This window comes from Phycomyces blakesleeanus (assembly GCF_001638985.1).
Source record: "Phycomyces blakesleeanus NRRL 1555(-) unplaced genomic scaffold PHYBLscaffold_21, whole genome shotgun sequence".
Classification (NCBI taxonomy): domain Eukaryota; kingdom Fungi; phylum Mucoromycota; class Mucoromycetes; order Mucorales; family Phycomycetaceae; genus Phycomyces; species Phycomyces blakesleeanus.
Window position 1 is genome coordinate 840,627 of NW_017265154.1, and position 23,354 is coordinate 863,980.

Genomic DNA, 23,354 nt, shown 5'->3' on the forward strand with positions numbered 1-23,354 from the left:
CAACAGCTATTTTATTTAACCGTTGAATTTCTCAAGCTTAAACGGCTTCTTTTTTTTGTTATTTTATTTAAAAAAAAAACACTGCAATAAAATAACCTATTGGCTTAATACTTGGCATTGAGAAAACCAAAGACCGCTAAAGTAGAAGAAGAGGAAGAAAAATCCTACGCACACAGGAACGCACAGACACAGACACACTCACACTCACACTCACACAGAGAGAGACAACACAGACGCACAGAGGTGTATTAATTTGTTTCAATTTCTACTTTATATATATATGTGTGTGTGTGTGTGTTTGTGTTTTATTCATTTGTTTTATTTGGCCTATTTGTTTCAATTTATTTATTTATTAATGAATGTAATGTAATGTAATTTTATTTTATTTTATTTTATTTAATTTAATTTAATTTATTTATTTAATTTTTCATTTTTCATTTTTCATTTTTTTTTGATCGAAAATGACATTCCTCTTCTCCATTCGACCAGTTCATGCAGCATACTCAACTTCATCCAAAGGATGGATGATGCGGCAGGCCAAGGATCCTTACGTTAAGGCTGCAAAGGCCAATATGTACCGTGCCAGGAGTGCATTCAAATTAAGCCAGATCGATCAAAAGTACCGTGTGATTCCACATGGAGGTGTGGTAGTAGACTGTGGGGCTGCTCCTGGAGGTTGGACCCAGGTTGCTGTGGCTAAAGCCCAGAAAAAGGGACTCGTTGTTGCAGTTGACTTGTTACCAATGGACCCTGTCTCAGGTGCCCATTGCATAAAGGGAGATTTCATGTCGCTCAAGGTTCAAAACAAGGTCAAGGCATTGTTGGGTCGCCGCAAAGCAGACCTGGTTTGTTCAGATATGGCACCTAGTTTTATGGGAAATCACATGGCTGACCACGCAAGATCCATGGTAAGTAAATTATATAATTATATATGTTTGTGGGTGTGCATGTACATAATGTTTCAATATCATAATGGATTATGTATATTTGTCTATTTGAATTTTTTTTTAATGCTGTAGGAATTGTGCGAATCTGCTCTCACATTTGCACAAACAGTCTTGGCAACTAATGGATGTTTTGTAGCAAAGGTAATAAATGAATAACACAAGAGATAAACGAATCCATTATAATTTAACCACACAAAACAACGACAATATTAATGACAATTAATATGTATATATGTATATATGTTTGAAAGTTTTTGATGGGTGGAACAGAAGTAGAATTTAGACGTAAATTGCAGACAATGTTTTTAAAGGTAAAGCAAGAGAAACCGGACGCATCACGGAAACAATCGACCGAAGGTTTCTTTGTTGCTCTTGGTTACCGTCCTATAAAACAATCAAAAGAAGAAGACGAAGAAGACGAAGAAGAATCAGGATTAAGATTAGAATCAGGATTGGGATTAGGATTAGAAGTAAAAGTAGAAACTGAAATAGAAGTAAAGGAAAATGAGCAAAAAGATCAAAAAGACAGTGAAGAAGCAGAATTCAACTCAATTCAACCCAAAAAACACATCTTGTAAATCAATAATTAGACAATTATAAAGTAAATATATATATTTCATTTCATTTCATATCATATCACCATTTTGTCTAATAACAGCAATAATAATTATAGTATAGTATAGTATAGTATAGTATAGTATAGTATAGTATATTATATTATATATTGGGTGTCCATATATGTATATATGTATATAATTTAAAGAAGAAGAAGAAGAAAAGACGCCGCTACCAATACAACTATATGAATATTATATTATAATACAGGATGGCTTGGGCGTCTCTGATCTCGGGCATCTAACCAGGCAGTAAACTTCTTGTCAAATCCTTCCCAGGAGCAGGATATTGATCCTTGATCAGGCGATTGATCGCCTTTCTTGGACCGGCGAAACCATCGCTTGGGTTTCTTGTGCTTTGTCTGGTGAAGCAGCGGCAAAGAAGGAGATAGATTGAGACTAGGACGATCATAAAATGGCCCAGATAGAGAAGATAGTGCCGGCCGAGAAACGGAGGTTGAAAGAGATGTCGAGAAAGGAGGCGGCGGCGGCGGTGGTGGTGGTGGCGTCGATGTCGATGCCGATGTCGATGTCGATGATGTTGTTGGTGGCAACCACCCGTCAGCTCGTTTTCGGACAGTCTCTGTTGCAGGATCTAAAGAATAAACACATGCCACTCGCTTGGACTCCAAGATGTCACGCATCGCATAGAGGGCAACGGCTCGCACATGCCGCTGAGAGTCTGGTTCCATCTGTGGTAGACACTGGGTCAGGGTTGACCATTGAGCATAGACAGAGTCCAGGGGGTCATGTTTGGTTGAGCATGAAGACGAAGACTGGATAAGGCTTGGAAGAGAGTAAGTCGATAGCTGGCGGTCCTCAAGGTGCTCAGTTAAGGACCTGTAGGCAGACGGAACACGCGAGGACCATGGATCTACGATAGTGGGATGGAAGGTTGAGCTGGTGTCCAAGCCATGTTGCTCACAGGGCTGTAGCCAATTGGGATCTCGTCTCTCCAAGGCATGCTCGAGATCGTGGACCCGGGCTGTCAGACGTTCAACGAGGTCGTGGAGACTGTCTAGGGCTGCAATTGTGTCATTTTTGGACAACTTGTTGCTCTTGGACTTTTTGCTGGTAGTGCTGGTATTAGTATTAGAAGTAGTAGTGGTGGTAGTAGACTGTGGTCGCAGAGACTGAGTAGATTCGAATGAAAAAGGAGCTAACATAGAACACACGCACACACACACACACAAAAGGGAAAGAAGGAAAAAGATGAAAAGTAGAAAGCAAAGAAGTAAGGGAAGGAAACAATGAAAGATAAAGAGATAAAAAAGGGAAAGAGAAATAGGAAGACCAAGACCAAGAGATGGAGGGCAAGATGAACTAATTGACCCAAGACTCTAATAGGCAACATTCCATGCATGACAACAGGGCCAGTTACAGATGCAATACACCTCTTCCCTTTATTACATTAAACTGCCAACACATTGGACTATGGCTTAGTTTTTTTTAGTGAAAGATATATATATATATATATTTATAAATACAATACATAAAAAAATAGTGTGTGTAGGGTAAGAGTAAGACCAAGAGCAAGAGAGTAAGAAATGTGAATTTTGTTTTCTTAAAAAAAAAAAAAAAAAAAAGAGGGGGTGGGTTGAATTGTATTACTAAGGTCTATTTTCCTTGGACAGGAGACCAACAGTGTTTAATTTACGCTTCTTTCGCATGGTCACTGGATTCTGTTCTGGGCCAACGGCCTGGTTTTGGTTCTTAGTTTGCAGAGGTAGCCGTACCCTGGATATGTTGGTCTTTTTGGCTGGCTTGGCTTTTTTATTGGCTGCAGAAGAACCCTCTGCCGTCTTTGACAGGTCGGTTTGGCCAGGTGATTGCCGGAGGGGTGAGAAACAACATATGTTCTCCGAGTCACTCAGAGGGGTGACTACCAAAGGGCTTGGTGTACTCTCTACTGCGTTATCTGGACAGACTGTAGCCAGCTCAGGGCTAGGTTTGTCCGCACATGGCTGTTCTTTAGCCGTTTGCAAATTTCCGCGCGTTTTCTTGATAGCAGCCGTTACGTTTTCTCGCAAAGTGTTCACATATCCTAGTAGTCGATTCCTTTCCTCTTGCATTTCTGCGAATTGATTTTGGCTCCAACTCACAGCCTCTTTCCAACGCGCCTTTGTAATGTATATGTATGTGTATGTGAATATGTATGTATGAGTATGAGTATTGTATTGTATTGTATTGTATTGTATTGGGTGGTTTTATATTTAGACTTTTTGTTTAAAAAGCAGGGAGTGTCTCCTTGTATTCTCTATCTATTTCTATCTCTATTTTATATTTTTATCATTTTAATACTTTACTTCAAACTGTTCGGCTTGTGTCTTGTACATGGTCAATTGTCTTTTGGTCTCCTTTTCCTGTTCCTGAAACAGGAAAGTTGATAAGCAAACGAAAATTCCAAAATATCAATAGTGAATAGCAATAGTAGCTGTGATTGTAGATAGTTGAAATACATTCATGTAAGCCCATATATATATATAGTCATTTAATTCCTATTGTTCCTTCTTGTGCTTTTAATTTAATTTAATTTTATCTTATTCTGATTTCATGAAGCCTTGGCTTTCTCACCTTCCATTGCCGGTTTATTTCCTTGATCGCCTCTTGCGATTTCTCTTCAGTAGAAGGATCCTTATGTACAATTTTCAAGGATTTCTGTGCCTACAGATACTCGATATTATTGATCTTAAACCACCCCTATTCTGTGTTTCTTTCGTTCTTTCCCTCAATTGAACTAATACTAGCTAAGCTACTCATAGTTTAAATAAATATATATATATATATATATATATTCTTTGAGCTTATTGTTATAAATAAATAACTGAATTACCCTGAGTTCTATATTCTGTCGTTGCAGCATCTCCTTTTCCATTTGCAAGGCTAGTTCAGCCTGAAAGTATCTTTCGGCTCTTTTCATGGAATTGTGTAGTCTTTCCTAATATCCCACATATATATATATATATATATATAAAATAAATGTAATGTAATAAACCACTGTCATTATCATCATCTTACCTGCAAGTTATTGATTTCAGCTTCATACTGTCTCTCTATATCCCATCTTCGTTCGGTTTCTTTGGCTTGTACTAGTCTATTCTCCCGTTTGATACTTGAGTACTTTAATTCAATTTCCTGACTGTATTGTTGCATTTTCTTAATCAATTCATTTAGTCTATCAACGTCTGATTGATAAGTAGCCTCAAGGGCTAACCTATCTTGACTCCATTTTTCCTATGTTTTTTTTTTAAAAAAAATAATAATAATAATTAATAGTAATAGTAATAAATAAATGTGTAAAATTGAATGGCTGCAGTTGTCAACAGAGACCAGCATACATATATGTATATATAAATAAATTGCTTGTGATGCATGCATGTTTGCCTATTTGTTTATTTGTTTATTTGTTTGTTTGTTATAAACATGTACCTCTTTATCTTGGATTTCCAAATGCAGTTTCTCCAGTTGATAGTCTATTCTCTGACGATCAAACCGCTCTCTTACTAGAGTATAAAGAGATATAGAGAGAGAGAGATAGAAAAAAGAAACCAAAGAAACCAAGGAAACTCATTGGAATGAGCCTTCTAAAATATATATGTATAATAATAATCCTCGAGCACATACATACGTACATACATACATACATACATATGTATATATATGTATCTGTACGAAAGAGGTGAGAATACAAAATACAACTGAAATTCTTTACCGCGTTCGATAGAGATTAGACGAAGATCGTTTTTTAATAAAAGACTAGAAATCCTGGAATCGATTTTCACTAGTCTTTCCTTTGCTTCACACAGCTTTGTAGATGCATCAACTTGTTGCCTTGTAGATAGCATTGCCTTTATAGAAACACATATGATATTCCCAACAACAACAAAAAACAAAAAACAAACAAACAAATGAATGAATTAGAGCATAAATCCTAATGATTCCTCATATATGTTTTCAGTTTATCAAATAGATATAAATATACAACTATAGCTATAACTATAGCTATAGCTGTAGATGTAGACAGTATGCCCTTTGGTGTTGTTACTATTACCATCGCTATACCTTTTTGCTCTTTTGATAGACTGCTCTTAGTTGGTTCTCTAATCTCTTTTGGTTATCTTCCCACTCGGCCATCTGTCCATTTTTGCTTTCGAGATTATGTGTGATGCACTCCAGTTGAATCTCCAGTTGGTCTCTTTGTGCCTAACGAGATATGAATGTGATTTCTTATTATTATTAGTTATCCGTTTTTTGTTTTTTTTTCTTGAAGCAATATGCACAGCATATGCATATATGTATCATTATTATATTTAAGAAATTTAAGATTTCATAATAATTCACACCTTTTCATGTCTGTGATTCCGTAAAGAAATGGCTGCCTTTTGCCTATAGTATTTTGTCCTGATGTCAGACTTATTCTTAGTCGAGCAGGATTTTATTTTCTGAAGAGTGTTTGCAAACGCAAATGAATCAATGATTTCTGTCTGGCAATCCTTTTTTGGATATTCCTATAGAAAATATAGAACAAAATGGACATATTTTGCTTATTTTTCTGCTGCCTTTATTCTAATGTATTTATTTATTTATTTTTATAAAAGAAAATCTATAAGACTTGCATCAAAGTGCATAAAGACAGTGGCCTGACTTGAACCACAAAAATACTCTGAAAGAACATGTGTCAAGATAAATGTTTCAGTCGAGATTCGTCCTTGGAATCTCGGGCTAACCACACTTTCCACCAAGTCTCCTACGCACAGGTATAAATGAATATAAATAATTAGTTATCTATGTATGCAGATATATAGCTACATAGGGAGAGAGTATGAAAAGGGATGACAAACAAAAATAAAATTTAAAATAAAAGACAAACTTTACTGATCTTGGAAAATGAGCGCGTAATCGAAGAGTCTGAGGGTGCAGTAAGATTAAAGGGATGGTTCCAAAGGTCAGAAATCACCAGATTTCCCATCATATCAGCCTCGTCCGTGAGTCTCAGCTGGAGAACCCATGGATACGCTGGACGGTGCTTGACTTTGGCCCATATCTCTGCTAATCCCTTGGCCCGTCTCATTGTACAGTCCAGGCCATTTTTCAAGGAAGAGTCTAATAATATCCAACATTGATCTTTTAGTTTTGTCCGAGGAGAGACAGAGACCAAGAAACATATGGATATTTGATCTTTTTTTTTTTTTTACCAAAAATAAAAATATTAAGCAAGATACTTACAATTGAGTGGCTGGTCAGTGCTTAAATCGTAGCACTTTGTGTCTGTGAAGCCAAGATAGCTAGAAATAAATGATTATATTTGTATAAAGAGAAGAAAGAGAAATAGGTATATTTAGAGATGAATTATTATCATTATTAATCATTAAAATTAAAATTAAAAGGGGGGATTCAATACACTCAAATAGTTTTCTTTAATTCCCCCACCCCTTTCTTTATTTCTGTTTTTTTTAACGCACTTGAAATCTAGTTTATAGTCTGATAGCCTTTTATTGGCTCGATCAGTATTGAGTTTGGTGAGCTCGGTGGCAAATACTTGAAGAATCTGATGGACAGATTCCTTTCTGTATAATGAGTGTGAGAGTAATTTTAATTTTATATATGAGTTTTACAATTGCAATTTTACCTATGTGGATAAATATCCATTGTTCTTAAAAGCCAAGAGTTTCAGAAAGATAAATAAATTGTGATTACTATAATTTAGTCAAATGTCCTGAGCTTATTTTATTTACCCTGCACTCAATTGGATTGCTGCTGCATTGTAACCTTATAACAGTGATGGATAATTAATGATAGTGATTATGATGATTTCTAACCTTCTTTTGGCTTTAATCGATAAGGCACAATGTTCTTTTTCTTCTTTTATATATTTGTGTTTGTTTACCATCCAAAGCAAGTCTAACAAGATGTCGTGTCTCTTTAACGCATGCATTGACACCGTCACCACTCTCAAAACACTTTGTAAAATAACATTGACTCAATAGATCGACAAGAATAAAATAAAATAAAATGATTTTTTTTGCAAGGGATTGATTATATAAGCATCTATAGACTCCTTCTTGGCAAAAGAAAAGAAAATATAACTCACGTTCTACAGACACCCGACAGTTCATCCGGGACAATGTCTTTTTCTTTTTTATACACATTATAGACTCTTTAGGTTATTCGTTATTCATCACTATTGAGTTAATCTAAAATGACCTTGGACACTCTCAAGAGTGAGGGATGGTGGAATGTGGTGCTTGGATGCCGTAATGTGAGGCAGGCCATTACTTTTTGATGGAGCAGAATGTACTACAGCAATAACTGGCAGTGAGAAGATATTCATCAGGCTCCTTAAGCAATCAAGAGACAAAGAGAGATATAAAATACGATAAGAATTATTATTATTATTATAATAATACTAGTGATAGATAAGAGAATACGTCATTAGAATTTTACTTGACAATTAATAATAATATTGGCATTTGACTACCCCACTTTCTATTTTATTTTATCCCTTTCCTCCTTATCCTCTTTTGAATTGATCAAAAAAAGAAAAAAAGAAAAGAAATAAGTCTGGCTCTTTAAAATGTATAATCCAACTGATAAATAATAATAGTAATGATTTTATTTTAGAATGAAGGAATGATTCCTGGAACCAGATACTCGGGATTCTACACCCTAAAATGTATAGCTTCAAAGTAATTATGATGATAAATATGATAAAGATAATGATTATTTACCAGTATTAATATTTAATATTAATAAATAGAAATATCATTTTGTTTCAATTTTTATCATTTCAAATAAAATAATAAAATAATAAAAATTGGATGAGCACTGTCATGTGATTAGTAGTTTTATTCTTACTCTTACTCTTTAACTCTTACTCCTGCCCCCCCCCCTGCCCCTGTTCCTGCTGTTCCTGCTGTTCCTGCTTCTGGTCTTGGTTTTTTCGACTTAGACTTAATCTTGTGTATATATATATATTTGGGGAATTGTGTAATTAAGCAGGGCAGCGTCGATCTTTTTGTTCTTTGACATGTGCAACGACCCAAAAGGCTGCATCGTGGGTCACACCAGCCATTTTTCTATCTATATAAATTCTACAGTGAAATCCGTTGTATGCAATTGTTTGAGTCTCAGAGCATGTGTCAGGCTGTCTCTCTCTGTCTGCCTGTCTGTCTGTCTGTCTGTCTTTATATAATTAGATAGGTACTATTAAACCAATAAGAATAAAAATACAATAAATAAATAAAATCTATAACCATATAACTTTCATTTGCTTCGGAAACTTTCGCTGTGACCTGAAAAAAAAATCATTTAACCCAGGCTGGTCATTTATTTTATTTTATCTTATTTTATTTTATATTATACCCTTTAAAGAATTCTCTCACTCATATTCACATTTATACTCACACTCTACCTCTGCTTATATGTGTGTGTGTGTGCGTGTGTATGAGTAGGTGTTTTAGAAACCAGCCAACAGACGTACAATAATAACAGTATTATTATTATCTTTAATATTGAAAAATAAAAATAAAAATAAAAATCCTATAAATACGCTTGACTTCTGTTGTGTTTCTGAAAATGTTGTTCTTCATGACCTCTTGCTCTTTCTCTCTCTTTCTCTTTTGTAATATTGAGCTTTAGAGGGTTGAGACAACCAAACAACCTCTTCCCCTTCTTTCAAGCCTTTAACTAGTCTTGAATAAAGATCCACCTCCTCCATTTACTCTTACCATCTTTTCCTCTCCTCTCCTTTCTATCTCTTTCTTTCTTTCTTTTATATATATATATATATTTATCTATCTATCTATCTATAAATGTACCCTCTTACGTTCAGCCGACGAATAAGGATATCAACTTCTCTACCATGACCAAGAAGAAGAAGAAGAAGAAGATACATATATATATATAAACATTCATGTGGATCCCGTTCAGCTTGACTCGACTCGACTCGACTCAACTCAACTTGCCTCACCTCACCTCATATCACCCTGCCTTGCCTTGCCTCACTTTTGTTTTGACTCGAAACGGCTCGTTCCACCTCACCTCACCTCACCTCACCTTACCTTACCTTACCTTACCGTACCTTACCGTACCTTACCGTACCTCAATGCACCTTACCTCATCTAACCTTTTCCTTTGTCCGGTCCACAAATCCCAAAAAAAAAATACATATAAACTTATAAAATCCCAGTGTCTCGGTAACCAATCTTCAGTCTATCAGAAGCAGCAATAGCAACAGCAACAATGATGATGATGATAACGATGATAACGATGATGATTATCATGGTGATGATGATAATTGTTACTATTACTACTCTAATTACAATTACAATTTCAATTTCAAAAAAAAATTATATGCTTTAATTTCTTTATCTATTTCTTAATTTTTATCTTTATCTTTATTTTTATTTAATATGCCAATGACGATGATGATGTGTACGATTATGCCTATCATTTTTATTTTATTTTATTTTATTTTATTTGATTTATTTATCTGTTCCCTTTGCTTTCCTATTGCTTTTTTTTTATTGTATGTACTTCTTCAGAATAGCCACCCTTTCCAACCAACCAAGAAATAAATAAATAAATAAAAACACAATTCAACAATAATGTTTCAATGTTTCAATTTGTTAAATATAAATATGCCACTTGAATATTAGTTATTGTTATTAAAGAAAAAAAGGGAATAAAAGAAAAATCACAGCATCTTCTTGTTCTCCCAGTATCTTAAAAAGGCTACAAGGTTCGGAAGGACGGCGGTTTGTACACTAATAAAATAAATATATAAATATATAAATATAAAAGAAGGTTACATTTGTGTACCTCACCCCCCACTTCTTCTCTCTTTCTTTCTTTCTTTGTATTTTGTACTTTGTACTTTGAATTATTCTTAATATGTAACAGGCTGAACTGACTGTTTTTCACATGTCAAGACACACACAATATATACAGTCCGCATGGCCTTTACACAATCAAATCAAATCAAATCAGTTTGATTCAATTCAGTCAAGAGAAGGCAAAAATGTTTATCTACTTGGTTTCATTCTAATTTACTTCTTGATCACGTCAAAATATCAAATATCAAATAAACTATTACCAACCAAACACGTTCTCTCCTCTTCTTTATCTTTCCTTGTCCAACCAACCCACAAATATAATATAATATAAAATAATATATATATATATATTCAGTAATTTTGAAACAATAAGCTTGGTACAAGTGTAAAGAATACAGATATACATAAAAAGGTCCAACTGCCAAACTCAATTGATTTCAGTTCAATTCACAAGCAATTCCCATACAAACGTTATTAACCACAACAACATCATCATCATCATCAATAAAAACAATAACAAAGAAAACTGAAACTGTACTTCAGAAAAACCAAAAAAGAAAAAAGAAAATAACAATATCAATTTCTGATGTTCATTTAGTATTCTCTTTATCAAAACTCTCACACCCAACCAAAGTACATGTGCGTGTGTATATTATATTATTTCTATTATTTTATCTTATTTTTGTATTGAAAAAAAAAGTTTCCTATTAAAGAATCATTTTCAAATGTACCCATAGACAACAACAATAGAAATAAGCTCCAAGTACTAATAATACTAATAATCAGTATATAATTAATATATGTAGAATTTATTGCAATTATGATTCCCTATTGAAATTGAAATTGAAATTAATATTAATATTAAAAGCAACCGATCGTGGTGCTCATCCACTTTATGATCAATGGCTCTTGAATGTGCTCATTGACTCGGTTGTACTCTTTTATCATCTTGGCACATTAATAATAAATAAATCAATGAATGAATGGCCTGTTTTTTTTTTCTTACAAAAAGGAACAACAATTGCAACCCAAACATGAAACCATTTTCAAATGTCAACAGAGTAAATGGTACCACCAAATGATCATTCAATTATTTTTATTTTACTTTATTTAAAACCAACCACAGCAAAATAAATAAAGAAAAGTAATAGTCTGTGCACCATTACGCCAAGATAAAGAGATATATGGACCAAATGTTTCAATATTGAAACAGTATAAACCAATTACCAGCAAAAATTAAAATTAAGAACGAACAAGTCAACCTCTTGGGTGGGGTACTAAAGGGTACCAAATACACATCACTATTTTTACTATCATTTTGGCCTGGTTCTTTCAATTCTTTGTACAATCACAGAATACATATCTGTACTCACTTGAGGAAGTTTTCTTCTTCTTTGTCATACCTTTAAAGAACCTACTATGTATATATATATATATATTTTCTACCAAGGAAAAATAAAAATAAAAATGTCCAAATTTCTAATCTAACTCTGTTCATCGTTAATGGCCAGTGCGGATTATCCAACCAATTTCAACACACTTTTTGCTTTTTCTTGTTCTATTAATACCATTTTACTATCTCTATTATGTGGTGTAAATATCCTTTTATATACTATTATCACAGCTTCAATTCAATTCAATTCGACTAAACTAAACTCAACTTATTAACGTGGCATTTTCTATAGTTACATCCAACTTTTGCTTTTGCTTTCACATTCACAATTATATTCATATTTATGCATTTCAAATTTATATATAAAATCTAAATCTAGCTAAATTGTACACACACACACACACACAATATATAAATATAAATATAAATATAAATTTATCATTTCTATATTCTATTGTCCAACTCTATTAACCTCAAACCATTCGCCACTCTCGACTTCAATTGTCTGGACATAAAATTCCCGTAATCCCTCTACGGCTCGCTCTTCGGTCTGAATACGGACTAGACTTTTCTTTGGCCGTCTGTCCTTCCGCATCTTATCAAGCGCCTGTTGTCTAAGAATCTTCTCAAATGATCCTGTTTCTGCAACATCATCTGAACACAAGGCCATCAAATCTCCATAAGCATTCCGACGACGAATTGGTGTCAGCACAAATCCATCCACAAGTCCGCCTGCCTCAAACGTATCAGAGACCACCTTGTCACTATTGCTACCAATCTTGATATCATTCTCAACCGGCCGTCTTATCGCACTAGTTTCAGCATTGACAAGCTCTTCAGGAACATATCTAAAAAAGAAAGAAACTAATTAATTAATTAATTATTATTATTATTATTATTATTATATAATTAACTTGCATCTTTTTTCCCTTGGACTTTTGTGCTAAATTGATCGCAGGATTTAGACTCAAACCAGGTACATTATTTGGTACAGTAGCTTTGATCAATTCAGGTTTCTCAGTCGTAATCTTTCCCCAAACACCAGTCTTTAATCCAGATCCAGATCCAGATCCAGCCATCTCTTGCTGTTGTTGCTGTAACCTACGTCTCTCCTTTTGGGATACCTTTTTGAGATGTGGTTGTACCAACTATACATGATAAGAGTTAGTTATTTATTTTTATGTACGTAAATTAATCAACATTCTTATAAACGTCATTGTCACATTCATTGTATACCTTTGCCTGGGTTGGAGGACTATGGCCACTACTTGACAGATCAATCGCCTGAGGTTCTTGTTCCAGAATCTCTCTTAATGAGGGTTTCAAAGACCTATCAAACAAAATTAATATTAATATTATGATCACTATGTTGATAATGATAATAATTATTATGTCTATACTTATTATTTTTATGGGTGCATGGTTTGATGTGTTGTGTTGTGCTGAGTAGTACAAATTTATTCATTTTATAGCTTACTCAGCCTGGATGCCAACCACAGGCGTGGCCCATCCTTGTCGCGAGGTCAAAGAGTGGGACGTTTTTGTCAAACTACGGGCGATCGCTTCGATTTCATTCTCAGTCGCACCAAGATCCAACCGAACACCTCTCTTCCTCGACTCCCCCCCTTTCTTCTGGGATGACACGTGGGCTGCTTTTGGCTTCTTGTCTTTGATCGCCAGCGATGCCCGACTAGGTTCATTATGATCAGGTACAGCCGGCTTCTTTGGGTACACTGTCACAAGAATGTCCCTCTGGCTGCTGATAATAGGCATGTCTTCCAGTGACAGGGCATAGAGTGAGGTCGAGAACTCCGGGTCATCCATCTCCCTATCTTTGGAATCCACTTGAGCCAAATCCCTTTGGATTCCTGAAAACTTTCTTTCTTGTGCTTGCCAGCTCTGTACATGCTCCTCCAAATAACCGACCAATCTGTTATCTGTATATTCCAGCATACTAATCAAATAGAGAGAGAGAAAAAGAAAGAAAGAACAAATGAGCCCCTCCAATAATAGTAACAATCATTATTAGCATTATTAATCTTCATCAAAATAAACAAGCAATCGTTCAATCAATCAGCCATTTAGACTATCAGTCAGTCTATCAGTCAACCAGTCCTACCTACCTCTTTATCTCTATTTTGTTTTTAAATACCAAAGAAAAAAAAAGAAGTAATTGACTCACCCACAAGTGATAAACGTCGAAAGATTGGCTCCGATAAACCCAAGGCATTCTTGCTTCAATAGATTCGCTAGACACGCATCTGCTCTCTCGAGTAAGACCACCGCTGTCCTCAGACTGATGAAATCGATCAATGATCGTTCGCAAAGTGCCTTGAGATCCGGTAAGAGCAATTCATCGGCCACACAAAGCACCTCCATCAAGAACTCGACCATCTCTTCAACCGTGTTCTTTGCCACCTTGCCAAACAATTCTACTTCATTGTGTCCGGTATATAGGTATTCCAGAACAGATGCCATGACCTCTACCGGGACGTGGCCCAGATCAACCGGCAGGTAACTCTGCTTATTCCCCGCCGGAGTGCCATTATTGCCATCCACGGCAGCATTCGTCCTATTGGCTTCTCTTCTTTCCTCCATCCATACAGATCCAGGACAGAATAGGGCCTCAAAGAACGGACACCTTTGTCTAACAATTAGTTCGTGGCAGAACAAGACCTCCCCATCTTTCAAATTCAACTGGACATCCTGGGTAACCTTGTTGGTCAAAAGGAGCTCTAAATCTGTCAGAAGCGATGACTGGGGCGTGTGATTGAATGTCGATTGGGCAGAGTCGAGCAGGATTGCCAAATCAAGTTCTTCCGCAAGGTTTATCAGGCCCTTTTGTACATCCAAAGGCCGAACCACCAGAAACGGTGCCGCCGTCGCCGTTCCTGCTGCTGCTGCTGTTGCTGTAGGAATGTCACTTGCACGACACAACAAAGGCGATTTGTATAGAGTGCTCATCGGGTGAGCATAGTTGTCCGAGTACAGGTAATCGACCAATAATAAAAAGCTTTCCAGGTGAGTGGTGGCGAGATGAATCTCGGATCTTTCTGGATTATTGATCACAGCTAATAATTGATGAAAGATTGAAGAAGAGTGGGGTATCTTTGGTTCGACCAGATCACCGCTATAGGTATCATCGCCACCGCCACTGCGATTATTACTGCTACCACCACCAATAAGAAAGCGCAATCGACTGGAAAGAAAGAACTTGTGTAGGTAGATGCGCCTATTCTGAACAACAAACACGAGATCCAACGTAGCATCATCTCTTGACAAATTCTCCACGGACTTCCACGCGTCTGACACTGCTGTCTCGATCTGGAAATTGTATCTGGTGTGTATCTTTTGTTTCATTTCCTTTACTTCATCCTCGTCCTCGTCCTCGTCCTCATTAATATTATTGTTCTTATTGTTCTTATTATGCTTGTTATGATTATTATTAATTTTAATTTTAGTTTTAGTTTTGGTATTGGTATTGGTATTACTATGATTATGATTATGACTATGATTATTTTTGATATTTTTGTCATGCCCATACTCCCCAGCCAATTGATTATTTCTTAATTCTTCTAGCGCACTCTGCTTTTGGGCGTCAAACTTCTTTATTTGTTCGTCTAGCATCTTCGCGACAGCCTTGTGCGGTAGTGCCGAAACCAGGTGATCCGAGACATGAGGTATAATGGCTTGTTGTTTGCTGGCCTTGTACTCTGCACGGATTGCAGCAAAGGCACCACTTGGGTTTGCAGACACATAGATACAGCGTTGAAGAAATGGGATCTTGTTGAACCTGTACTCGCCATTTTCATTTGGTCCGCTTGGAGCACCGATATACACCTCTCCCATGGCCGTGCACACAATCACCTGGCCATTCTGTCCAATGCTCGCCTGTCTTGCCTCGAGGTGGGCCAGACGAGGAGCCCAGACGATCCGAGGAGAGCTCATGGTTGTGATGATAGTTGATCTGGACCGAGCACCAAAATCGATGCCTGTGCCTGTGCCTGTGCCTGTACTTGCGCTTGTGTCTATTCCTGTGCCTGTGCCTGCATTTGTGCCTGAACCAGTAGTGCTTGTGCCAGTACCGGTTCCAATACCAGCGCTTGTACCAGTTCCAGTTCCAGTACCGGTTCCTGTGCCGGTGCCACTCCCTTCGTTCTGACGCCGAGTTGTGGCTGCATTTGACTTGCATGTCCAGATGAACACTTCACCCATGTTTGAAATCGCACCCATGTAGTCTCCTCCGCCACTGGTTATTAATTTTGAAATAAGGTTTCTGGCAGGTTTGTGGACCTGCATTTTGGATGGAAAACGTTTCCAAGGAAGACTATGGATATAGATATACAGATATACGGGAGTTCTTGTTAGTATGTATATATATATATATATATATTTAAAAGAAGAAGAGGCCGTATACACGTATTCACGCACATAGACACATATATACACACCATAAGATCACTTACATTAACTTTTGCTGGCCATAATTAAAAAGTAATACAGCCTGGTTTGTGGAAAACAAAACTGCAGTTGCATTGTCCTACCACAGTTAATAATAATACATACACATATACATATAAAACAAAAGGAAATAAGAATTTGCCTGTGAGTGCTTTGTTGTTGTTCTTATTATTCTTATTATTAATCTCTACACTTCACATACCGTGACTACAACTTGAATAATCTTTTCAGAAAATGTAACCTTTTTGGGAGTCGTCTGGCAAATATCGTCACCAAGATATGTATAGCCTATACATCATCAGACATTATTATTATGTATAAATTAAAAAGTATATGAATATATATATAATAAGGCACCATGGGCGCTTAGTAAGGCTCTCTTACCTAATTGGCCTTGATTATACCCAAAAGTGTATATATCACTACTAGTATAAACAACCGAATGAACACTTGAAGCTGCTACTCCAATAATTGGCAGCCGTTTGAGATTAGCAGCCTGGATTTTTCGTGGTACAAGTTGCATAGGGGTCTCATCTTTTCCAGCATCCGTCTCATAGCCTATGTTTATTTTATATATATATATATATATATATGAAAAAAAAAAAGGGGGGGGGGGGGGGGGAATGGAAAATATCAGAAGCCATCCCAATACTCGGTAAACTCTAAATACGACCCATTTTTCTCTTTTTCTTTCTTCTCCTACCCAAATATATATATAAAACTTACCCAATTGTCCAAAACGATTGTTTCCAAATGTGATTACATTTCCACTCTTTGATAGCGCAATTGTATGATCTCTTCCTAGTGCAACTGCTACAATATACTCTGGCCACTGGACAGCAATTGGTGTCAATTGAGTGTCGACTACCTTTCCGGTTCCCAATCTTCCGCCTCTTCCGAATCCACAGAGCAAAAGATTGTTTCTCGGTTCGCTGGTCAGAATTGCGGTGTGGTATTTCGACATCACGACCGTTCTGACCAGATACGGTGGGCGGCTTGTGATTTCCGGGATTCTCTGGGACTCCAGATCCAGGCGAACACGTTCTGGCCGAGACTTGTTGTCAGAGTCGGGCAACCCAAGCACATAATTTGTATTGATTCCCCATGTGTAGAGGTCTGTGCCACCCGCAACCACATGCTGGTTTTGATTCTGATTTTGATTTTGATTTTGCTGTTGATATTGGTATTGGTATTGGTGTTGAAGCTGATAATGTGAATTTAAATTCAATAGATCATCCAATTGCGTGAGTTTACTAGCTGGTGTTTCAACTTTCAGTGTGCTTATGTTAGGATACGACGAGTCTTTAACTGTCAGGTTGTAAAGTTCGAATGGACTCAATCCTTCCCAATCCTATAATAATAATAAATATATATATAATAAAACGATTAATTACAGACCAGATTATTTCGTATTTTTTTTTCTTGTCTTTCTCACTTTGCCAAGTCTACCTTTATAGATAGGTCACAGCCTTCTCTTTGAACCAAAAGCAATGCAATTTCTATGCGGCCCAAATAAAGCGCTCTAAAAGTGTATATATATATATATATATATAGAAAAGAAAAAAAGAAAACAAAAGTGAAAAATGAGACTTAATACACACAAATACAACCGTATACACATGTGTATATTACTTGCCTGTGTAGTGCTGTCCATCCACTCTCAAGATCTTGTAGATTGATGTTCACCATTGGACATTCAATCAAACATTGGGCAATAGATATTCTGTTCCATTGAACTGCATAATGAAGTGCGGTCTTGCCTTTTGACGATCGTTTGTTAAGGTTATACTGTTTTTGCCCAGTTGTCTTTAAATGATTCCGCAGCCATTGTTGATCTTCTTTTGTAACGTTGGCCGATTGATTGGATTTGGTTCCCAAACCAATCAAGAATTTTACTAGATCTATATTGTTGTCTTTGATGGCCTTGAAAATCGAAACGGATGGCATCTTGATTGGTTGTTATGTTGATTCTGATCTTGATTCTTTTTTTTTATATATATATAATGATTAGCTTTCGTTATCTGTCTATCTGTCTATCTATCCATATATATTATATATTATATTATTTTATACTATGTAGATATTATCTGTATATAATTTAATATAAATAAATATAAATATAAATATATATAAAAAAATGTGTGTGCGCAAAAACAAACAAATAAATAAGTTTGGTGTAGACAGACTAAAAGTTCAAATAAAAAAGGAGCAAAATAAGGGTAGCCAACCAGATCAATTTATTGCTGACCGGACTTTTTTTTTTTTTGTTAAAAAAAAAAAAGAAAAGTTCAAAATTAATTCAAATGTGTGTTGGATAAAATTCAGTACTCATAGTACCATCTCTTCTCATCATGTGCAACTCTGTTGTTGACGGTTTTTCTAGAGCTTGAATTCTATGGTACATATTCTTCACCAAAAAAACATGCCCTTCTTCTCAATCCAAGTGGAGACGGAAGAAGACTAAGCCAGTCAGAGTTGTTCAACAATTTTGCCTATTCCTTGCCTATTGTGAATACATTGCTTGGCTTCTTGGTACACCGTACAGAGAACATCACATCTGCTTAAGCTTAGTTCAATGCAATTGACTCTTAGAAAGTGTTTAGTATTAATACTACATTTGGCTTGACTACTGCCCCCATGGAATCGGATGTACACTATTCTCATTAACGTTTCGCACATAAATAATAAAAATGATACTTTACATATACCACTGTGCACACACCTTTATTAAATACACATTTAATTTTATGTAAGATCTTTTCATGAGTGTCATTATTTTCTACCGACAAGAATATGGGTACAGACATACTCAAGAAGTTCTTTATTCTGTATTACCAAGCTTTAAGATTTATTGGGTAATTCAACGCATTTAAATTGATAGAATCTGGTTGATTTTTTTTTATTATTCTTGTATACATTTTCGCAAATTTCATTTAGGTATAAATGGTCTCTAATGTTTGCATTACCTGTAAGCTACAGTATATTTAAGCCGAAAATTTCAAGTTGATACAAGAGTATAAAGCTAATATTTCATCCAATTTCATTCTCCAAAAAGAAAAAAGAAGAAAGTCCCATAACTTCTTTTTCCCTTCCCTTTGTAGATTATAAAAGAAATATGACTCTTTGATACGTCTAGACTCATGGTAATGTCTTAGAAGACGGTGTTAGATATTAAATATACAAAACACTATTACATTGAGATTAGCTGTAATCTTTTCTTTATTTCTTTAATTTATTTGTTCATACAAAGTGCCTGGGATTTTATAGCGGTAAATAAAATAAAAATAAGATGGAACCGAAATTTCGGATTTAATTTTATATAATAGAGTAATTTTTTTTTTTTAAAAAAAAAAAGATCTTCAAGCTGATTGGCAAGTTTGAGCTTCGATACTGCATGAATCATAAGCATATAGAGATGGTTATTCGCGTCAACTGAATTTAGAAAGATGATGGTGACACACACACATAACATACACACTACAAACATATACACTAGCATTCTCAAGTGTTCAGGTCATTTAGTCAATCTTGACATCATTAATTAGCAATGTCGCAACCTAAATCTAATGTCTTGGTAATAAGTGTATTCCATTACTACTACTACTACTACTACTACTACTACTACTACTGCTGCTGCTGCTATTATTATTATTTACATGTGCTCATATTTATTTTGTGTCTGTGTGTGTATATGTCTGTGCTTGTTTTCCTTTTCGTTTCATGTAGAACTCAACATTAGCTGGAGCAGCAGCAGGAACACTCGAGTTACTCATTATGCAGGTAAGATTCCCTTAAAACAAGATACAAATGATCCACTGATCTGCTGATTAAGGAAGAAAGACGTATAGACACACATATATATATATATATACAAAGATGAAACTTTTGATATAATTTCTCTATTATTGTTGTTATTTTAGCCAACTGATGTTATCAAGACTCGGTTCCAAGTAAGAATGTTTATTTCATAATAACATTATTATTATTGTTTTTACTATCAATGTAGAAAGCATGTTCTCAAAAGTGATGTTGTTATACAATAAATAGTCTATTCGCCTGGCATCGCATTATCAGGACGGAATTATAAATGCCTTTCGTCGTGTCCTGCGAGAAGAGGGATTTTCTGGTAGGATTGACCGAAATTACGAATCCAAACCCAAATCCAAATCCAAATACAAATACAAATACAAATACAAATACTATCATATGCCTTGTAAGATAGCTCAAACCGTTTTCGATTAGCCTTTTACAGGGGTACATTGCCTGTCTTGTGTATTGTCGGTCCTCGGATATCGTTGCAGTACATGGGCCTTGCCTTATACAAGCCTATCTTTGAGAAATACGAAGGGACGTTTATTCCTGCACATAGTTCTGCAGGACTTGCAGGTGTAAGTAGCCATATATAATACAATATATACACTGGACAATCTTATGGACGTTATCAATACACACAGATATGCACCGGAATCACTCAAGCGGTAACTCTTGGTAAGACGAACAACGCCAAGATTGATAGATACTTGGTTCAAGACTAACTCTTATAAATGTATATATATGCACTTGTTTATTTGTGTGTGTGTGTGTGTGCGTTTTTTTCTTTTTTGCTTTATTTAGTGACACCACTGGAGATGATCAAGGTCCGCCAGCAAACTGATATGATGAACGCAGCTCATCAACGAAAGTACCATGGTCTTATTAACACTGCTTCAATTATTGTCCGTCAAGAAGGGTAAATTCTGGATTGAGAAATCGAGAAAGAATCGAACAGGAAAACCTTATTTTATGTTATTTTTCTATTTAGATTCCGTGCTCTTTATAGTGGTCTTGTTGCTACAGTGGCAAGACAATCATGGGGTGAGTACTAAAACAAGGAGCAGAGAGAAAGAGATACATATGTAATGGATTGTTGGGTTAGTCTTATTTATTTATTTATTTACACTTATCTAGGTTTGTTGGTCAAATTCTCTGGCTACACTGAAATCAAGGCATTATTTACGAAGCATTCCGAAGATCCAAGTCAGCCTCTGTCTCCTTGGAAACACATGGTAAAAAATAGTACTAAAATTGTGTAATAGATATATGTATATATGCTAGGCTTTTTATTTATTTAGTTATATCCTTTCATTTTATTCTTTACTAATCTATATATCTGTATATTTATTTATATTTATATATATCTACCCGCCTATCTGCCTATCTTCCTATCTACAAATAATAATAAATTTCATGTTTCAGGCTAGTGGTGGTTTGGCTAATGTGTTGGTTGCTATCCTAAACTCTCCTCCCGATGTAGTCAAAACAAGGTTTGTGGCAAGCACGATACGGGTAGTACAAAACAGAGGATGCTTGAAATTAAATTATATGTTTGTGTACATACGTATTTTCGACTGTTTTTTTTTTTGGGTTATAGAATGCAAGACGACGGTCGGCCATATCGTAACACATGGGATTGTATTAGGCAAATGGTTAGAAACGAGGGTTTTTTGTCCTTTTTTAAAGGATCTTATCTTCGTATTATTCGAATTGCTCCAGGTAAACGGAGAAAAAAAAACAAGATTATATGCTATATGCCCTTGCTATCAATAAGAAGCAAATATTATGATTATGGTTGATACTTGATATGATTTATTAATATCCTTTATGTGTATATATACATGCAATGCCTCTATGATATCTTAGGAGGGGCTATTCAGTTTGCAGCTTATGAACAAGTTTTATCCTGGTTGAACAAGTTATGAAAAAAAAATAGAATGGATATATATATGTTGAAGGACAATTGTTGCTTTTATAAAAGAAAATAATTACAATGGTAGTGCTGTTGTTATTACATGTGTATAAAAATAAAATAAAATGGGGGTATTTTGTTTTTGGAGTGATAGGATATAATGAATGTAAATGAATTATGGATGTGAGAGAGGTTGAACTCTATGTACAGTGTAAAAGGAAAGATAAAAGAGGCTTGTTTTTTTTGGGTTCTAATCTACCTAAACGGCTAAAATGCTAATATTCTCTCTCTCTTTCTTTCTTGTTGTTATGATTATTATTGGTAAGAGATACGTCGACCAGGCCGAATTCGAAGTGGTTTAGGCTCGATGTGTGAGACAAAGTCGCGCACCATGAAATAGACCGAGAGACCGGGAGTCTGGCTCACCTGGGCACTTGCTCGGATAACGAATCCAAAGTGCTCAAAAAACTTGACGGTGTCAGGGTGATTGACTTCGACATAGACAGGGTAATGGGACGCATCGGCTTTTTCGAGAACGTGGCGCAGGAGAGTGCCACCAAGGCCTTTGTGCTGTTGGTGGGAGAGAACTCCGAGAAATCCAATGGTGATGTATTCCTGAGAATATTCGGCCATTACTTTGCGGCGCATTTTATCGCATGTTGGTTGAAATCGGACGAATGCACGCACCGCAGATGCCCAGCCGGTGAGACGGGCCAGTTTTACTGTGCCGATAGCTCGTGTCCAGGAACAGCCCTGTGGTAGGTTTGACCAGACTAGAACACCTTGGCAGCCGTCAACCTGGACCACAAAGTCACGGCTCTGGAGGCTAGAGCTGTTAATAAGGTTCTTGAACACATTGTAAAGGAAGCTGTCATGCTTGGAATGTTCGAGACCACGGGCACACCAGCCCAATATCGCATCAGAAGCATATGCATCTGTGAGGGTATGAGAAGCTTCTTTGATAGCACCTAAAATATCAAAACAAAACAAAAAACAAACAATTTAGCGTGAGATGATGTATATATGTATATGTGAGTGTGAATGATGAAAAAAAACCAAAGAGGAACAATGGATTTGGTTGTAATTGATGTTTTACCTTTCACCACGTGTCGAACATTGACGGTTGGGTCTGTTGTTACTGTGAGTTGGCGGCTAAGAGGCTCTGACTCTGCGTGTGATATGAGGGAAGGCATTCAAGTATATAAGTAAGAAGGTTGGAGCTCGGTAGTGCTGGTAATGATGAGAGGGGGGAATATCAAGTAAACTTTTTGTTTTTTGATCTTGGCTTTTATATGAGATTTCTAAATTATTATTTATTTATTTATTTTTTTTAAAAAAAAAAACGGAGTTTGAGAGGCCACCATGGTTGAGTTTTTTTTT

General features: G+C 35.9%; 7 protein-coding genes across 7 annotated transcripts; 3 read left to right on the forward strand and 4 right to left on the reverse strand.

Moving 5' to 3' along the window:
- Nucleotides 1-461: 461 nt before the first annotated feature.
- Nucleotides 462-1,525, forward strand: PHYBLDRAFT_21435 (hypothetical protein; the record flags this gene model as incomplete). Its single annotated transcript, XM_018439761.1, has 3 exons — nucleotides 462-908; nucleotides 1,020-1,088; nucleotides 1,199-1,525. 3 exons carry the CDS (start codon nucleotides 462-464, stop codon nucleotides 1,523-1,525), a joined length of 843 nt encoding a protein of 280 aa, XP_018287715.1.
- Nucleotides 1,526-1,761: 236 nt separating this feature from the next.
- Nucleotides 1,762-2,924, reverse strand: PHYBLDRAFT_66104 (hypothetical protein; the record flags this gene model as incomplete). The annotated part of the gene is made up of 2 exons (XM_018441584.1): nucleotides 1,762-2,720; nucleotides 2,894-2,924. 2 exons carry the CDS (start codon nucleotides 2,922-2,924, stop codon nucleotides 1,762-1,764), a joined length of 990 nt encoding a protein of 329 aa, XP_018287716.1.
- Nucleotides 2,925-3,012: 88 nt separating this feature from the next.
- PHYBLDRAFT_159827 (hypothetical protein) lies at nucleotides 3,013-3,679 on the reverse strand (the record flags this gene model as incomplete). Its single annotated transcript, XM_018434067.1, has 1 exon — nucleotides 3,013-3,679. A coding segment is annotated over exon 1 (455 nt), but the record flags the coding sequence as incomplete, so codon positions are not given.
- A 5,794-nt stretch (nucleotides 3,680-9,473) lies between these two features.
- On the forward strand, nucleotides 9,474-10,554 carry PHYBLDRAFT_149461 (hypothetical protein; the record flags this gene model as incomplete). Its single annotated transcript, XM_018432278.1, has 3 exons — nucleotides 9,474-9,701; nucleotides 9,772-9,844; nucleotides 10,511-10,554. The coding sequence occupies 3 exons, from the start codon at nucleotides 9,474-9,476 to the stop codon at nucleotides 10,552-10,554; spliced, it is 345 nt and encodes a 114-aa protein (XP_018287718.1).
- Nucleotides 10,555-12,239: 1,685 nt separating this feature from the next.
- Nucleotides 12,240-18,196, reverse strand: PHYBLDRAFT_149462 (hypothetical protein; the record flags this gene model as incomplete). The annotated part of the gene is made up of 10 exons (XM_018432279.1): nucleotides 12,240-12,636; nucleotides 12,725-12,936; nucleotides 13,025-13,118; nucleotides 13,266-13,742; nucleotides 13,971-16,115; nucleotides 16,255-16,328; nucleotides 16,452-16,537; nucleotides 16,634-16,807; nucleotides 16,976-17,600; nucleotides 17,882-18,196. The coding sequence occupies 10 exons, from the start codon at nucleotides 18,194-18,196 to the stop codon at nucleotides 12,240-12,242; spliced, it is 4,599 nt and encodes a 1,532-aa protein (XP_018287719.1).
- Nucleotides 18,197-19,796: 1,600 nt separating this feature from the next.
- On the forward strand, nucleotides 19,797-21,987 carry PHYBLDRAFT_149463 (hypothetical protein; the record flags this gene model as incomplete). Its single annotated transcript, XM_018432280.1, has 12 exons — nucleotides 19,797-19,823; nucleotides 19,976-20,029; nucleotides 20,170-20,199; nucleotides 20,297-20,375; nucleotides 20,468-20,637; nucleotides 20,704-20,737; nucleotides 20,864-20,978; nucleotides 21,051-21,103; nucleotides 21,197-21,294; nucleotides 21,485-21,552; nucleotides 21,660-21,781; nucleotides 21,929-21,987. The coding sequence occupies 12 exons, from the start codon at nucleotides 19,797-19,799 to the stop codon at nucleotides 21,985-21,987; spliced, it is 909 nt and encodes a 302-aa protein (XP_018287720.1).
- A 24-nt stretch (nucleotides 21,988-22,011) lies between these two features.
- PHYBLDRAFT_78285 (hypothetical protein) lies at nucleotides 22,012-23,167 on the reverse strand (the record flags this gene model as incomplete). The annotated part of the gene is made up of 2 exons (XM_018443350.1): nucleotides 22,012-22,942; nucleotides 23,071-23,167. The coding sequence occupies 2 exons, from the start codon at nucleotides 23,165-23,167 to the stop codon at nucleotides 22,290-22,292; spliced, it is 750 nt and encodes a 249-aa protein (XP_018287721.1). The 3' UTR covers nucleotides 22,012-22,289.
- Nucleotides 23,168-23,354: the final 187 nt, after the last annotated feature.